The 11,978-nt window shown below is 54.3% G+C and overlaps 1 protein-coding gene across 1 annotated transcript; it reads left to right on the plus strand.

The window, feature by feature from the left end:
* The first annotated feature begins 546 nt into the window (after positions 1-546).
* TRIM7 (tripartite motif containing 7) lies at positions 547-9,474 on the plus strand. The gene is made up of 7 exons (XM_012654657.1): positions 547-1,100; positions 2,041-2,136; positions 5,469-5,699; positions 6,449-6,471; positions 6,753-6,868; positions 7,342-7,377; positions 8,963-9,474. The coding sequence occupies exons 1-7, from the start codon at positions 582-584 to the stop codon at positions 9,472-9,474; spliced, it is 1,533 nt and encodes a 510-aa protein (XP_012510111.1). The 5' UTR covers positions 547-581.
* The last annotated feature ends 2,504 nt before the right edge of the window (positions 9,475-11,978 follow it).

Below are 11,978 nucleotides of genomic sequence, written 5' to 3' on the forward strand. Positions count from 1 at the left end.
AAAGAATAAAGAAGGAGGGACAGTCGCGGGAAAGGTAGTTACAGAAGTGGATACAAGGCCATGCTTGGGGGTGAGGGAACAAGGGTAGGTTCCAGATCTAAGTTTAGCTCAGCACAGGGCCCGGACGAACCCGCGCTCTGGGAACCTGACACCGTGGCCCGTTCGCCAGGCCCTTGTCCAGGCGGTGCTGGGTCGGCCTCGGTCGGTAACCAGCAGTGGCACCCAGCTGGCCTTGTGCGCCCACCTGTTGTGGCCCGTTTCCCGCGGCTGACTGGGTCAGGCTGGGGCGACCTAGAGAGGCTGAGGGAGGGGGCAGGACGGAGACCTCTGGCTGGGGGGGATCCTGGGGGAGCGCAGATCCGGGGCGCAGGGCGCCGTCTCGCCCCGGAATCGCCCTGTGTCTCCCGGCTCGCCAGCGACGAGACCCTGCCTTCCCCGGCGCGCCCTCTGCTCACGTCTCCGCAGGCCGGGTGTCAGCGCCGCCCTTGCGCTCCCAGTGGGCGCTCCCGGACCAGCCCCGCGCCGCACTCCGAGCCCCGTGCTGCCCGGAGCCGCCCGACCCGGGTGCGCGGAGGAAGCGCATGGCGGCGGTGGGGCCGCGGGCCGGCCCGGGCGCGGGGGCCGAGGCGCTGGCGCTGGCGGCAGAGCTGCAGGGCGAGGCGACGTGCTCCATCTGCTTAGAGCTCTTCCGCGAGCCGGTGTCTGTAGAATGCGGCCACAGCTTCTGCCGCGCCTGCATCGCGCGCTGCTGGGAGCGCCCCGGCGCCGGGGCCGCGGCCGCGCCCCGCGGGCCGCCCTGCCCGCTGCCCTGCCCGCAGTGCCGCGAGCCCGCGCGCCCCAGTCAGGTGCGGCCCAACAGGCAGCTGGCGGCGGTGGCCACACTGTTGCGGCGCTTCAGCCTGCCCGCGGCCGTCCCGGGGGAGCTCGGGTCCCCGGAGGCGGCGGCCACCTCGGCGCCTGCCGGGTGCGCTCAGCACCGCGAACCGCTCAAGCTCTACTGCCAGGATGACGGACGCGCCATTTGCGTGGTGTGCGACCGCGCCCGCGAGCACCGCGCGCACGCAGTGCTGCCGCTCGACGAGGCGGTGCAGGAGGCCAAGGTGAGCGTAGGCCCCGCACCTGCCGGCCCCCAGACCTCCGGCCCCGGTCCGGCCCTCCCGCGCAGGCGGCGCAGGTGACCGACAGGCACTAGGGGCCGTGCAGCCCCTGCCTCCTTTCTATTCCGGGCTGCCCAGCACCGGTTCCGGCCTGAGCGCAGCTCTCCCTCTGTCACGCCTCCCAATGGTCCCCAGTGCGTTTCGCTCTGGGCCGGATACGGGGCCACCAGAGCGACGCCTCCATGAGCTTGGCGATGTTCTTCCTGTCTATCCCCGGCCTCTAGCCTGGTCTGCGTTACTGCAACTCTTCGGCGGGAAGCCTCCGGCACACGCACGCATCTGCTGCCACCACTCTCACCTGTTTCCCTGGGGCGTGGCTCTGCTCAAAGCCCCACCTTGTGGGGCCGAGTGGGAATCTCGCCAAGAGGTCGGGGACGAGGGGCTCCTGGGCTCCTGGGTTAAGCAGAGCGTCCGGAGCCATCTGGGCTGTGCCAAGGTTGCCGGCTCTGGGTGCCTCCTCAAGGCTGCTTCCTTGCTAGGGTCTGGGCGGAGTGAGCACAGTCCCCGGGCTCGCCTTGCTTTCCTTCTCTGCTCCAACCCTCCCACCCAGAGGGCTTTCTGATCGTGGGGAGGAGAGCTGAGGAGAGGACAAGGCGGGTTGGGCTGCGGGGTGGGGATGGGGGTGGGATGGGGTTCAGTCCGGACTGCGCAGCAGATGCTCTGGGGAAGCAAGATCCCGGGACCTTTGGAGTCACCCTGCTGTTGCCCTGCACATCTGTGTGTAGCCTGCACAGACTATATCCGGCCCGGTGTCCAGAGATGACTCCTACCCGTCCTCCTCCTCAATGAGTAGGGACTTCCCTTTCTCCTGGGTGGCTCCAGGAAGGCACGAGTGGGGGTTCCCAGAATTCTCTCCCCACAATGTTTCCCTCCTTATGCGCAGGAGCTCTTGGAGTCCAGGCTCAGGGGCTTGAAGAAGGAACTGGAGGACTATGAGGTGTGCCGGGCCACAGAAGAGAAGGAGAGCAGGGAGCTCCTGGTGAGCCAGGCATCCCTCAGGTGGGCCCCATGGGGGACAGCAGAGGGCCCGCCACCGCCACTGTGTCTGAGGTGTTGTAGTGTGTGCTGTGGAACAGCAGGGTAGATTTTAGGAAGATAATAGGGTGCATACTATACAGGGCGACCATACAGTTTATTGTACAAACCAGAACTTTTGAGAGTGAAAGGGGGCGCTACAATAACTACTGGAGAAAGCTGGCTTACGGTGAAGCTACCCCAGTGCATCAGGACTTACAGTCACTCTAATAATACATAACACACCGATTGAACACACTAATATTTCTGCAGAGAAACATATGAATATTCATATTCAGTGGGAACATAAATACAATAAAGAGCCTCATGTCAGCTCTAGGCATGTTTCGTCACCAAAAGAATAGTGAAAAAAATTTCCAGTTTCAGAGTTTTTCTTTTTTGAAATTGAGGCAAAGGGAGAAGGGGCTCAGGGGGTATCAGAGCTGCTGCTGGCTCTGGCAGAGGGCAGGAGGTTTGGGGACTTGGGTTTACAGCAGCCCCTGCTGCAGCACCCTAAGCCGCTGGCACTGCCTGCTCCCCACCTCCACCCCTCCAATTGGGATGATACTTTGATTTCCTTAGGGTGGAACAGGAAAGTGAAATGGGGCTCATTTTGGTTAAGGTAGACAAACAGGCATCACCAACTGTCAGTTTCCACCTTGCAAATCCAGTTCCTAGCTCAATAAATAGGTGTTGAAAGAGTGAAAGGATCTACTAAGGCCTGTTAGGGCAGGGCCATTCAGTTCTGGAGTTGGGAATTGGAGGAAGAGGAACTTGAGCACTCTCCTGTCCTCAATGTCAGGAGGCAGCAGGGAAGGACCCTTGAGTTCTGGGTGCCTCTCCACTTGGGGTCTAAGGGTCCTTTCCTAACCCTCAACTGCATTTGTTACAACTGCATCCAGTGTGCATCCCAGACCTTCCCATCTGATCACTTACTTCCCTCCACAAAGACGAGCTCATCCCTCCAGCCCTCCAGCCCACTTCTGCTGGAGTAAGCATGCGTGTAGCTCTTAAGCCATTGGTTTACATCCATGATCCAGAGGGCCTTCCCACAGCACAGGCAGGTTCTGGGTCTCTGACCTGACTCCCCAGACATCGAGACATCACTCAGCACCTTCCACCTCTTCCCTCTCCCCACACCCACCCCTTCACCCTCATTTCCAGGCCACACATTTTTTATAACGATAAAGTACCTACTGGCCAGGCGCGGTGGCTCACGCCTGTAATCCTAGCTCTCTGGGAGGCCGAGGCGGGCGGATCGTTTGAGCTCAGGAGCTCGAAACCAGCCTGAGCAAGAGCGAGACCCCGTCTCTACCAAAAATAGAAAGAAATTAATTGAACAACTAAAAATATATAGAAAAAACTAGCCGGGCATGGTGGCGCATGCCTGTAGTCCCAGCTACTCGGGAGGCTGAGGCAGGAGGATCGCTTGAGCCCAGGAGTTTGAGGTTGCTGTGAGCTAGGCTGATGCCACGGCACTCTAGCCCGGGCAACACGGTGAGACTCTGTCTCAAAAAAAAAAAAAAGTACCTACTTAATGAAAAAAATGGAGGTAGAATACAACTATTGTTGCATGATCAAAAGGAGAAGGAATACTTTTATTTGAAAATGCTCTTACCCCAGGGGACATTTGGCAATGTCTAGAGGTATTTTGGGTTGTCGATAGGGGATAGGGGTGCTATTGGCATGTAGTGGTAGACGCCAGAGGTGCTGCTAAACATTCTACAATGCACAACCTCTATCAACAAAGAATGATCTGGCCCCAAACGTCAATAGTGCTGAGGTTGGGAAATCCCAATTAAGAGTATTTTGGCAAATACTGTTTTACATGTGCTATTTCCTTGGGAGGCAGTATGATGTAGCATTGAGAAGTTCAGACTCTGGTGTCAGAGTCTCTGGGATAGAAGCCTGGCCTACCACTTCTTGGTGATGTGTCTCTCTGTCTCTGTTCCGTCATTTGCAAGACGGGATGGGAAGGTACCCACCTCCCTGGGTTGTTGTCAGGGCTGACTTAATACTGTAAAGTGCTCTGTGCTGCCGTGCTGCTTGAGCAATATCCTGACGATGAAGGTGAGGCAAGGGCCTTGTGGGCTGTTTGGGGAACCATATCCTGAACCCAGGTCTCCTGACTTCCACACCCCTTCACAGTCCCCACAGTCTCCTCTTCCCGCCATCCCTTCCTCTTCTCTGGAGTTTCCAAGGAAGAGGAACTTTGACACTGGAGCTTCTCCCTTGTCACTGGCCATGAGAAGCTTTGCTCTCTGTAGCATGCCAAGTGCCACACATGTGTTCATGTAAAAAAAATCAAGAGATCAGGAGTGTGAGCCTGTTTCTAAAAACACAGAAGTGAAAAAATCCTGTGTATTATGTTAATGGAAAGAACAGAATATCAAGCTTGCTCACAGCATATTCTCACTTAGTTATTTGTGGGTGTGCTGCTACCTCTGATCACTGGCATCCGATTTTTCTTCCTTCTTTCTACTTTTCTGCATCTACCAGGTTTGTATCCTCAGCATGTGTTACTGTTGTAATTGCTAAACAGGAAAGGTGCTCTTTAAAAAGAAATAGGCCCAGCAAGGTGGCTCAGACCTGTAATCCTAGCACTTTGTGAGGCCCAGGCAGAGGATAGCTTGAGGCCAGGAGTTTGGGACCAGCCTGGGCAACATAACAAGACCCCCATCTCTACAAATAATTTAAAAATTAGCTGGGCATGGTGGTGCTCGCCTATATTCCTAGCTACTCTGGAGGCTAAGGCAGGAGGATCACTTGAGCTCAGGAGTTTGAGGGCTCAGGGAGCTATGAGCATACCACTGTACTCTAGCCTGGGCAACAGAGCTAGACCCTGTCTCAAATTAAAAAACAAAGAAAAGTAAAGTGAAGAGTGAAAGTTTGTGGATGATGAAATAAATGTGTTTGGGGAGGAAAAATCAACCTTAGTTTAATCCTTATGATGGTCCTATTAATTTATCCCTTCCACTTTATAAGGGAGGAAACAGCAGCCCCAGGTAGTTCTAGGGGAGTATGTAGTTACCCTAGTTTAGGTGGTAGAGCCCAGGTCCAAAGAGATGCGGGGGCACATCTGTGGCAGGGCAGAGGACAGCATGTGTTGAGACTGCATCTCACACAGAGCTGGGATGTCGGAAATAGAGCCTGTGCATAGCACACATTGTTGGGGTGGCTCTGAGCCCCAGTCCATGAAGGGGAGGAGCCCTGCCCTGTGGGACGACTCAGAGGTGCCTGTCCAAATGTTATATCTCAATGCCCAAGACCCCTGCCTCTCCAACTTCTCTGGGACAGAAGCAGATGGCCGCTGAGCGGGAGAAAGTAGGGGCAGAGTTCCAGGCGCTGCGGGCCTTCCTGGTGGAGCAGGAGGGCCGGCTGCTGGGCCGCCTGGAGGAGCTGTCCCGGGAAGTGACACAAAAGCAGAATGAGAACCTGACCCAGCTCGGAGGTGAGATTGCCCAGCTCTCCAAGCTCTGCAGCCAGCTCCAGGAGACAGCTGGAAAGCCTGACCTCGATTTTCTCCAGGTGAGTCTGAGTCATTTATCCTGAGGCATCAAGATTGGCAGTTGGGGAACAGAGTCAGATCCTGGGGGTTTAGTAGAATCGTGTGACCTGGAGTGAAAGGGCACTGAGGGAAGGGACCCTGATTCTCCTGGGGTTGGAGGTCTAGAGGAATGTGATAAAACCTTGACTGTGAGCCACAATTGTGTATATTACATCATATTCCAAGTATACATGAGACAAAAGTCAGAAATAATACCTTTACTAACATTTGATGCCCTTTGATGTTTTCTGTTCTATTTTATATCATTTAAAAAATAGTCACAATCTACTTAGATAAACTTCACAAACTACAAATGAGGCAAGAACAGCCATTTAAAAGACACTGGTCTGAGTGACCAGTCAGTGTCTAAGGGTTGTGACTTGTCTCTTGTTTCTTTCTTCTTTCTACTTTTCTGCATCTCCCAGGTTTGTATCCTCAGCATGTGTTACTGTTGTAATTGCTAAACAGGAAAGGTGCTCTTTAAAAAGAAATAGGCCCAGCAAGGTGATGATTCTGTAATAAATGAAGCTGTGGTAAGGAGTCCACGTGAAGAGACACCCAGCAGCCAGACGCCTCAGGGGGCCACTGCCGCCTGGAGCCCATGCAGGCAGTGAGGCGTGGTACACTTGCTTGCTGCTTACTCTCTTACACGAAAGGGCAAGGTTTATTTCTCAAAGGCGAATGGAAGTTACCCAATGCTGATTCGGTTTTCTTCCGTCCTTTCTTCCAGGAATTCAAAAGCACACTGGATAGGTGAGTGAACCTAATTGTGCCTGGGGCGGAGCTGGCTCTCTCTTCATTCCCCACCTGCCCACTTACCTCCTGATCCCCTCTCACCTCCTGATCCCCCCCTTCCTCGCCTGGCTCCTTTCCGTGGCAAATGTCTGCCTGCCTGGCCACGGCTTTTCCCATACAAGGCCTGGCTCTCCCTTTTCTACCTCCTTCTGCCAAGAGGATCTCACCATCCTAACTGTCACAGCCCAGTGGGAGCAGGATGGTGTTGGTGGGCCTTCCTCAGAGCCCCTGTCCCGCAGGTGCAGCAATGTGCCTGGCCCCAAGCCAACCACAGTCTCTTCTGAGATGAAGAATAAAGTCTGGAATGTCTCCCTTAAGACCTTCATCTTAAAAGGGCTGCTGAAGAAGTTTAAAGGTAAGGGTCTGGGTTCTGGGCTGGGCCATGCAGTGTGGGTGGAGGTGGTCAGATTCTGGTAGCTCAGGGCTCCCCAGGGTGTGTCTTTCCAGAAATCGTGTCAGAAAACAGGAGAGAGCTGGGTGTGCCAAGGCCAGGCTGGTATGGGGAGGCATTGGTGGCAAATCTACCTAGGCCCCCCAGGGCATGCAGCTTCCTACCGGGACAGACAGGGTAGAGGAATATTGGGGGCAGAAAGAAGTCTGAGGAGGGGAAGTTCAGCTCGGGCCAGAGCGAGGATACTTGGGTACTTGGGCGTCTGCCCTGCCCCTACCGCCATGCTTGGCCCAGGTGTCTGCACACCGATTCGCAGCCTCTGGAGCATCTGGGGAATGAGTGAGTCCATTGGGCTGTACACGTTGGAAGAGCTGGTGTCCTTGCTAGACAATCTCCTGAGTCATTCTCACACTCCCTGCTTTGTTTCTCCTCCTCAGAAGATCTTCGGGGAGAGCTGGAGAAAGAGGAGAAAGGTAGGGATGGTGGTTGTGATAGTGAGTACTGAGTATTTTGCCTAACAAAGAATCCACTCTCTGCCAGTGACCATCTCGGGGTTTTACACGATGTCGCTTCCTTCTGCCCACCCATCTCAGTGACTCTGCCAGTCTGCCACCCTTCTCCATTCCCCCTGGGAAGGGGCAGCTCTGGCTCCCTCAGGTGGCCCATAAGCTATAGGTCAGTCAGGAGCAAGAGTGCCCTGTACCTTGACATACTCAGACTGGGGAAGGCTTGTCAGTCACCTGGATGAACCTCTTCCCTGTCTCCACTCCAGGACAGACGGAGACCTCTCCTGGGGATGTAGGGACCAGGGAAGCAAAGGAGGCTGAAGACAGGAAGGAAAATTGTTCTGACTCCTGCAGAGCTCTGGAGGCTGTGGGATCCAACACTCAGGGGAATGGAAAGGAGGGGAGAGGAGGAAGGACACATATTCCTGATGCCAAGGACCAAGCCAAGTCAGCGTTTACCTAAACCAACTGAGTGAGACCATGCCCCTCCTGTGCTCAGAGCCCCATGGTGGCCCCTCTCACTCAGTAAAGGCCAGAGCTCTCACAGTGGCCTTCAAGGCCCCTAGGGATCTGGCCTCACTGCACACTCCTCCTCCCACCGCCCCCGGCTCACTCTGTGCCGATACACACCCTCCTTGCTGCTCCTAGAATATACCGAACACATACCCACCTCAGGGCCTTTGCACTGCTCTGCCTGCCTCTTGGCCTGGAACCTGCTTCCCCCAGACAGCCATGTGGCTTCCTCACCTCCTTTGTGTCTCTGCTCAGCACCCTTCTCAGTGAGGGTCCTCCCTGGCCACTCCAGAAATTGCAGCTGCTCCTCTGGCCCCTCTTATTGTCTATGTCCGTCATTTACTGCCTGTCTCTGACTAGAAGGAAGCTACAAGAGGAGAGGGGCACTGCTCTGCCTTGTTTGATGTGGTATTCCCAGGGCCCATGACGGTGCCAGGAACATAGTAGCGCTCACAATAAGTACACATATTTTTAATTTTTGTTATGGACATTTTCAAACATACTCAAAAGTAGACAGAAGAGCACAATGAATGTTTTGTACTCATCACACACCTTTAGCAATGATCAATTCATGGCCAATGTTTTTCATAGACGCCATTACCCACTTCTTCCCACTGGATTATTTTAAAGCAAATCATAGATAACATATCATTTCCATAAATGTCTCATTATGTTATCTCTAAAGAGACTTTTAAAAAATGTAACCACAAAGCCATCATCACACCTAGAAAGATTAATGGTTTTTCCCAACATCTAGTAATTGAATTTCCTTAATTGTCTGTTAAATTGGATTCGTCGATCTGTTTGAACTGGGATCCAAATCAGGCCCATACGTCGCATTTGTTCGATTTCAATAAGTGCTTACGGAGTGAGGAAACAAAGTACCTGGGAGGCATGGAGTGGGGATGGATCGGGCATTGGCACAAGATGCCGCAGGGAGGGGGCAGGTTTGCTGCTCCAGGAGCGGGTGTGGCCCTGCAAGGAGGGGCCCTGCCAGGGCCCTGCGTGGGGACTCCCGTCCCTCTGTCTCCGCCCGCAGTGGAGCTCACCTTGGACGCCGACACGGCCAACCCGCGCCTGATCCTCTCTCTTGATCTGAAGAGCGTGCGCCTCGGCCAGCGGGCCCAGGACCTGCCCAACCACCCCCGCCGCTTCGATACCAACACCCGCGTCCTGGCGTCCTGCGGCTTCTCCTCTGGCCGGCACCACTGGGAGGTGGAAGTGGGCTCCAAGGACGGCTGGGCCTTCGGCGTGGCCCGCGAGAGCGTGCGTCGCAAGGGCCTCACGCCCTTCACCCCCGAGGAGGGCGTCTGGGCTCTGCAGCTCAACGGTGGCCAGTACTGGGCTGTGACCAGCCCTGAGCGGACGCCCCTCAGCTGTGGGCACCTGTCGCGTGTGCGGGTGGCCCTGGACCTGGAAGTGGGAGCTGTGTCCTTCTATGCCATGGAGGACATGCGCCACCTCTACACCTTCCGCGTCAACTTCCAGGAGCGTGTGTTCCCGCTTTTCTCTGTCTGCTCCACCGGCACCTACTTGCGAATCTGGCCGTGAGGGGCAGTACTCAGGGAGTGCCTCTCTCCTGTCTGCCTGTGGGAAGGGCCGCCACCCTCTGGCAGAGGCACCTGGTCAGTCTGTCTTGGGTCTGCCCTCCACGCTCTTGCCCCAGGCTGCCCAGCGGTTGCTACAGACACAACCCTGGAGGCATGACAGCGAGGGACTGCGGCCAACTGAGGAGGGAAAGGAGGCCTTGGATGCTTGGGGGCTGTCCCCTCCCTGCGGGCAGCGTGTGGATTTGGCCAGAGCCCTGAGGAGATGGAGGCGGGGAGAACAGGAGCCCAGCTCTTGCCAGGGCTGCTTCTATCACAGCAGCTCACTGCCCTGAGGCAGGAGGGCCTCTGGTTCCATGGAATGATGTCAAACCGGTACTAGGCTGCCCTCAGGGGCAAGTTGGGGCCTGGGCCGGCCAGGTTCATCATCACTTCTGCTTTGCCTTCTTGATAGCTGCCAGCTCTGCCTTGAGAGGTCACTGGACCTCTGGACCCAGCTGGCCTGATAAAGTTGTCTACTCAGGGAGGAGCAAGGTGCTCCCAGCTCAGAGGAGAGTCTGGGCCAGAACTGGGAGGAGTCTCTCGATGCATATGTGAGGGAAAAGCCCAGGACGACAGCATGTAGGCATTGCTACTTTCCAACATCCCTTAGTCTGACGATACAGAGTGCTATGTGCATCCTGACCCCAGTGACACATGTTCTCACAGATACTTAACCCTTTGTTTCCCAGTGCCGAAGTACAGCCTCCCTCGAGATTAAAGTTTCTGGAACTTTGAAACAAAAGTTGGTATTTATAATTTAACAGATGCAACCAGCACCAGCATAGAAATGCACAGAGCACAAATATACCCCTGACAGATCCTTTCTGAAACTGGGCAAACGTATGCCAATAGTGGAGCATGCCAGTGCCAAGGCCTGCTCAGCCCGTACCCTGGAGGGGTGGCTGCCTCCTTGCCCCTTGGCTAATTGTTCCCCAGCTTCTGGATGGCTGAGCTTCTGGGAGGGTAGAAGTAGACTGTTCCCTGCTCAGTGCTGCCCTGGAAGGGAGATGGGGAGATGGAAATACACATTGTGGGATTATCTTTAGGGGCAGCTTGGCTCATTCTTGACTCCCTGGGTCTGAGTACAGGAGCATAAGCATGAGCAAGGGTTTCTGCCACAGTGAGTCAGCATGTGTGTCTATGGGTGGGAGGAGCATGTGCATGTGTATTCGTATCTCGGATTTCTCAGGGAAGCGGGGTATGGTGGGGTGTGGATTTTGGAGAGGGCATTTATGAGCACATGTATAAGATTTAAGTGTTACAACAGACATAAGTCAGTTTGGTCATACCCCATTACTGATTTGCTATTGTTGTTAAATATTAACCACCCCATATTTAGGTGAGGGCCACAGGTTTCCTTGCCCACTACCTGGCTACCAGGATAGATGAATACCAGTCTCAGACCTAATTCTGTTGTGCATAGGTTGTTTAGACAGATGTGTTGGCATGCAGGGACAATGACAGTCAAACAGTACTGTCTGCAGGTGTCATGGAGCATTGGTGCTCTGTCCCTGAGGTGCTTCAAACTGACTTTGCACACAAGGTTCTCGTGGGTCAAGCATGACACTATTCCAAATGCAGATCCAGTTGATACAGCACCAGGCAAGCAGAACCCTGTGTCCCGTGGGCTGGGGACAGGACCATTTAAATGTCCAGCCTGTGGCAGCATTCTACAGGGTGAATCCTATGTCCTGTTCATACATGGAAAGTAGCTCTAAAATGTTGTAGCCAATCCACGTATTTGAATTCCACTGATTCCACAAGGAAAACCCATTTCTAACATTCATTCACTAATTAAATCACCTAACGTTATCAAGTCCTAATGTTACCTGGCTTGTATGGCTTTTTGATTGAATATCACAGTTCCCTTTGTACTAGCCAACAATTGTGCTGAGTATTGCAACACTGAAGGTGGGCTGTCTGGTGGAGGCTCCATACACACCTGTAGAGCCAAGTATGGGGATTGTGGGGGTGGCTGTCTGTGTGTATAATTTTCAGTTTTTGTGTTTGTAAATGTAATTTTGTATCTGACAGAAAATGTACATTTGCAGAATAACTACACACACACACACACACACACACACACACACACATATATTTGAAGAGAGGTAATAACAGTCACTGGTAACAATTGCATGTGTAGGGGAAGAGATGTTCTTTTTGGTCAAGAGGGCAGTGCTGCTGGTATAAGAGTGTGTGCGTGTGTGCACATTCCTCTCCTGTCCTTTGAGCATGATAAGCTCTCTGAGATCTCTGGGTCTGTGAGAACAGTGACTGGCCTGACTTGGTCCCTTCTTACCCCACTCATGAGTCCCAGATCCCTGTGAGTTGCAGAGCCATGAGAATCCAGGCCCCTGCCAGCAGACCCTCCCAGGCCCCTCAGCATCAAGACTAGAGGGCAGGGCCGGGCGCGGTGGCTCACGCCTGTAATCCTAGCACTCTGGGAGGCCGAGGCGGGCGGATTGT

Source organism: Propithecus coquereli, unplaced genomic scaffold (assembly GCF_000956105.1).
Source record: "Propithecus coquereli isolate 6110/MARCELLA unplaced genomic scaffold, Pcoq_1.0 Scaffold443, whole genome shotgun sequence".
In the NCBI taxonomy this organism is placed as follows: domain Eukaryota; kingdom Metazoa; phylum Chordata; class Mammalia; order Primates; family Indriidae; genus Propithecus; species Propithecus coquereli.